The sequence below is a fragment of the Limulus polyphemus genome, unplaced genomic scaffold, assembly GCF_000517525.1.
Source record: "Limulus polyphemus unplaced genomic scaffold, Limulus_polyphemus-2.1.2 Scaffold3652, whole genome shotgun sequence".
In the NCBI taxonomy this organism is placed as follows: Eukaryota; Metazoa; Arthropoda; class Merostomata; order Xiphosura; family Limulidae; genus Limulus; species Limulus polyphemus.
In genome coordinates this window covers 85,744-91,042 of record NW_013669262.1, presented here as the reverse complement: position 1 = coordinate 91,042, position 5,299 = coordinate 85,744, and the positions used below count along the sequence as shown (strand labels likewise).

The 5,299-nt window shown below is 34.5% G+C and overlaps 1 protein-coding gene across 1 annotated transcript in view; it reads left to right on the top strand.

Annotated features, from left to right (window-relative positions):
• The first annotated feature begins 975 nt into the window (after window positions 1-975).
• The window catches only part of LOC106469776 (helicase POLQ-like), a 63,522-nt gene continuing 59,198 nt past the window's right edge, over window positions 976-5,299 (top strand). The window contains exon 1 of the mRNA XM_022398332.1: window positions 976-2,032. Coding sequence (XP_022254040.1) covers window positions 1,081-2,032 — 952 coding nt within the window. The 5' untranslated portion in view covers window positions 976-1,080. The remainder of the gene's footprint in view (window positions 2,033-5,299) is intronic.

Genomic DNA, 5,299 nt, shown 5'->3' with positions numbered 1-5,299 from the left:
GTTTTGCCTTTTCATAGCCATCATGTTAAAAATTTGGATTAATATTTATTTTGAGCAGAGCACACATTACATTAGTAGTAACAAAGTAAATGAGGGTAAAATTCTTTGTTAAATCAGCAAATGAAGATTTGTATTGATCATCAATCTTCTAAAGATATCAACATCTGTGACATTACTGCATTGGTCATCAATCTTTTAAAGATATCAACATTTGTGACATTACTGTATTAGTCATCAATCTTTTTAAGATATCAACATTTGTGACATTACTGTATTAATCATCAATCTTTTAAAGATATCAACATTTGTGACATTACTGTATTGATCATCAAAGATATCAACATTTGTGACATTACTGTATTAATCATCAAAGATATCAACATTTGTGACATTACTGTATTAATCATCAATCTTTTAAAGATAACATTTGTGACATTACTGTATTAATCATCAATCTTTTAAAGATATCAACATTTGTGACATTACTGTATTAGTCATCAGTCTTTTAAAGATATCAACATTTGTGACATTACTGTATTAGTCACAAATGTTGATATCTTTAAAAGACTGATGACTAATACAGTAATGTCACAAATGTTGATATCTTTAAAAGATTGATGATTAATACAGTAATGTCACAAATGTTGATATCTGTGATGATCAATACAGTAATATCACAAATGTTGATATCTTAAAAAGATTGATGACATTGCTGTATTAGTCATCAGTCTTTTAAAGATATCAACATTTGTGACATTACTGTATTAGTCATCAGTCTTTTAAAGATATCAACATTTGTGACATTACTGTATTACTCATCAGTCTTTTAAAGATATCAACATTTGTGACATTACTGTATTAGTCATCAGTCTTTTAAAGATATCAACATTTGTGACATTACTGTATTAATCATCAAAGTTATCAATATTTGTGACATTACTGTATTGATCATCAAAGATATCAACATTTGTGAAGTTGCCAGATGTGTAGCTCTTTAGTAATGTTGACAGAGCTTAATATTTGTATTTTTATTTCTAACAGGTTTTTTGATTAAGGATATTGCTGCCACATTGGCATATTATGTCCAAAATTAGACATAACTGGAGTAGAAATACAAGTAATTTTGAACATTTTAATGGGATTCAGAAACTTGACTCTCTTTATGTTATACCAAGTAACTTAACATCCACTCCTTTAAGAAATGGCCACAACAAATGTCAAAATATGAACAAAAATGAAAGTGTTTTGAAAAAGCCAAAAAGAGAATTACAAAAATTGCAGAATGATAGTTTTGGACTTTCAAATGACTCATGGTTTGAAACAATTCAAGAAGATTTGGATCAAATAGAAAAGGCATACTTCTGTGGTCAAGATAATGAAGAAGACATAAAAAATTCCATTGAATTTACAAACAATATGTCTCCCAAGTCAGAATCCAAAGATATTTGTACAGAAGAACTTGTATTAAAAAGAAAACTACCAAGTGCAAGAAAACATAAACAAAATAGACATTTGTCATATAATGGTGGAAATTGTGTTATGCATGAAAGTCACAAAAAGTGTAAATTAAACTGTGCATCTTTTGGTCTTGATAACTTGGATAAAACTGATCATACGATACTAGATTTTACTTTGAACAGGACAGAAAAAAGTGAAAACATTTCTACTTCTGTCAGGCATGATAATGAAATAAAACAGGAAGCTATTAGAGAAATTGATTCTGTAAATATTGAAGATGTAAATATGGTGCAGCTCAATATGAATAATTATGAAAGTGATAAAGTTTTTAAAAATTCAGAAAGGCAAGATGGGATGGTGTTGCGTATGAAGAATGCCTTCAAATTAAATGCAAAAACCCCTAATTCCAGAAAAATTTCTGTGCAAGATGCAGTAAGAGATGCTAGAATAGCTTTAGCACTTGAGGAGGCTGAGAACAATGAAAACAACAAAAGTGAACATGAAACATTTTATGGACTTCCAAGAAACTTTATGTCACTTTTAGAGAAACATCGTGGGATCATAAAACTGTATGGTGAGTTTATGGAATCATTTTTATCTGTAATTACAAGATCATTAATTTAGTTCTAAGGAATCATGTCACATGTGCAGGTTTTGGCTGTGTGGTGTACATAGAAAGATATTGTATAAAAACTGACAGAAAAGTTTTGTATTGTAATGTAATCATTTTCTTTCATGAAATTATTTTGAAACATTTTATAACAAAGTTAATAAGAAATTGGTAAAATGTTACTTTAAAAATGTCTAAAATCCCATATTGAAGAAAGAATGTTGACTATAATTCTGAATTTATTATATGTATCTTAACAAAATGTGGCTAGCTTTGATTTTAAGTATGGTAGTACTTAATAATAGGGATCGACAAGGATTTCAAATAGTTTCTGCACCAAAAAACCACCCTATCGAATTCTTAAGTTTAATCCCTACTTTGGCAGCTTTTTACACTTATCTTTAGGCCAGAGTAAGGATTAAATTTTATAAATTTGTGATTGTGGTTTTAATCATTGTTTCATTACTTTTTATAGCATGATCCTTATTTCATTTTAAAATTAATATGTTTGTTAATACTCTTGTCAACTGTAAAAGTGTGTTATGTGCAAAAAATCAGATGTGCTACAAATGTATTTGTACTCAAGATATGTCTGTGAATTGCCAATATCAGTCTGACTTAGACTGATAAGTTTAAAGTGCAAGGTGGCATTGACATGAAGAATAAAAATACTTTTTTCAATTGTACAGTTCGTATATTGCACTTGTATAACCTCTAGAATCTCAGAAATACATGTCTACAGTTTTTTCTGTATCCCTATATCTATTATATCTGGTATTTACTCTCCTCTACCACAAACTGTTGCTAAGTCAGCAATGTAGGGTAAAATGAACGTTTGATAACTCTGACATCAAATATATCATGTGGAATGGCACTTTGTTCCACACCTATGCACATAGGGTTAAATTTTTTTTTTTGTTTGGTGAGCAAAAACTTTTTTTCATGCTTTAAAAACAGCTTTATTACAAGACATTAAAAGTCACTTGTAGAACTCTGTCCACTAATTGATAGTTTTTGGAAATGTTAATTCCATTATATAGAACTTTTAATTAGTTAAATACAATCTAAGTTTTCCCAGGAATTTTTGAGGGAAGGGGGGGGGGAGCCACTCTCTGTGGAAGCTCTCCGTGACCTCTTTTGGGGTATCTTTCTGGGAGGTGCTAATTTGAAACTTCATTTTGAAAAGGGGTTATTCTGGGGAGAATTTAGACTCCCTGTTTTCTTCACCTCCTTTCACTAGTTACCTCTCCTGAGAACTCATCTGATCAGCCACCTTCTACCCCTTTACATGTGTTTGTGAAGTTTTGGAGATGCAACCAGTTGCTTTTGAGTCTACCCCTGTTTTGTTGTACTATCATTTTCAAGGGTATTACTTAGTTTTTCCTCCTCTTCCTGATATTGCTGCATGCAGGGATGTTTGCAACACAATTACGTGAGGGTGTCGCTATGCCTGGTGTATCGTCGTCAGGATGATATATATTTGGACACTCAAAGGTTGGATCTATGGAATGCCAGGTATGAACCTGTTACCTCTCTTAATAGGTTGCAATTTTTTGGATTTGTTTGACTCTTACTACTGTTTTAAGCTACTTCTCTTTCTTTCAATATTTTCTGAAGCATATCATCGATCGCCTCAACAATTTGACGATGAACTAGGCCATTTACTGGTCACTACTATGACACGTTTGTCCTCTTTAGGACTTGCCTTGGTGTTGTGGTTGGTCGATTTGTTGAGTCGTAATGCAATTTTGGAGGGTATTCATTTACCTTCTTCTGCCCTTCGAGATTTACGAGAAGCACCTTTTCTTTGGCCTTATTTATTTGCTGGAATTCCAGAGTTGATACAGCACGTTTGCAGTCTTCTTTATTGTCTTTGGCTGCTCAACCCTATTCTACTTCCATTTATACTTCTGCAAGTTCATCCCTTTGTGTCTCAAGGCCCTCTCCTTCCACTCTTCATTCCATTGGTTCTCTTAATTGTTTCCATCCTTATTCTCAGGAGATATCTTGCAGGCCGATATGTGGACTTCTCCCGACATGTTCATATCTCATTACCTTCACGATCTGGCAGTTTCCTCTTCGAAAGGATTTTGTCTTCCCCCTTTGGCTGTGTTGACTACCTCTACTAGATTTTAACAGGGTGGTGAGTAACATGTTATCTGACTTAGTTATTGTTCCCTTCTCCTCTAGGGTCCCTATTGATTTTTATTGGATCCCTCTCAGTGGCAAATATTGCCCATTAGGGTATGCTTGTATTTAAATTTTGCACTAGCAACCTTCATATCGGCTCTTGGTTATAATGGGCTCTGTCGAGATGAGGTGTTCCTTAAGACCATCTTGGTGCAATTCTGGATGGTGATATCATATTACAATATTTTCAATGGACCACTACTCATGGACTGTCATGAGTAAAGCTAAAGGGGATTTTGCCAGTCCTTACTGATCTTAGAGCTAAATCAGTCAAGATCAGTTTGGTTTTTAAAAATTAGGGAACGTGGTTCACCTGTTGCATTGTCTCCAGAGACATGTTCCTCAGGACTCTCCAATGCTTGTGTTCCCCCATTACTTCTACTAGTGGAGCTTGGGAGTCCTTACCACACCCAGTTCTCAGTTGCTGGGGTGGTGGACATAGGATTTACCTTTGAAGTGTTGAATTTTCTCCACTCTCGGAGAAGAGGGTGAAGTTGGGGACCCTCATACCTGGGTACCTGGAAGTTTTTTCCTAGATGGAGGTAGGAGCAGGACCAACCTATGTGGGAGACTACTTATAAAACCAGTCCAGAGTTGATGCTTAGCTATCTGGTGAGGGGGTGCTTGGACACTCTTATGAACACTGTCAGGTCTTATGTTGTTCATGCAGGAGGTCAACTATCTCCTCGTAAATCTGAATGCGACGTGGTCCCATCTTTGGTCCTTGGTGGGATAGTGTTCCACATCCTCTCCTTAATTCCATGGGTAAGCAGAATTTTCCTTGCCCATTTGGTGGGGGAGTAAAGACAACTGTTTGTAAATCCAGACTGGATGAGTTCTGGACTTTGGTGGAGTTTGGCATATGATCCCGTCAATCCAGACTTGGGATGTTGCCTCTTGGACTTCTTCAGGTTGATCAGAAGGATTGTCCACTTTTGTGCTTTCTTTCTTTTATAAATCTGGTGGTTCGAAATGCACCATTCTGTGGTTACTGGAGGGATACTATCACAAAGATATATATATATATATATATATATATCT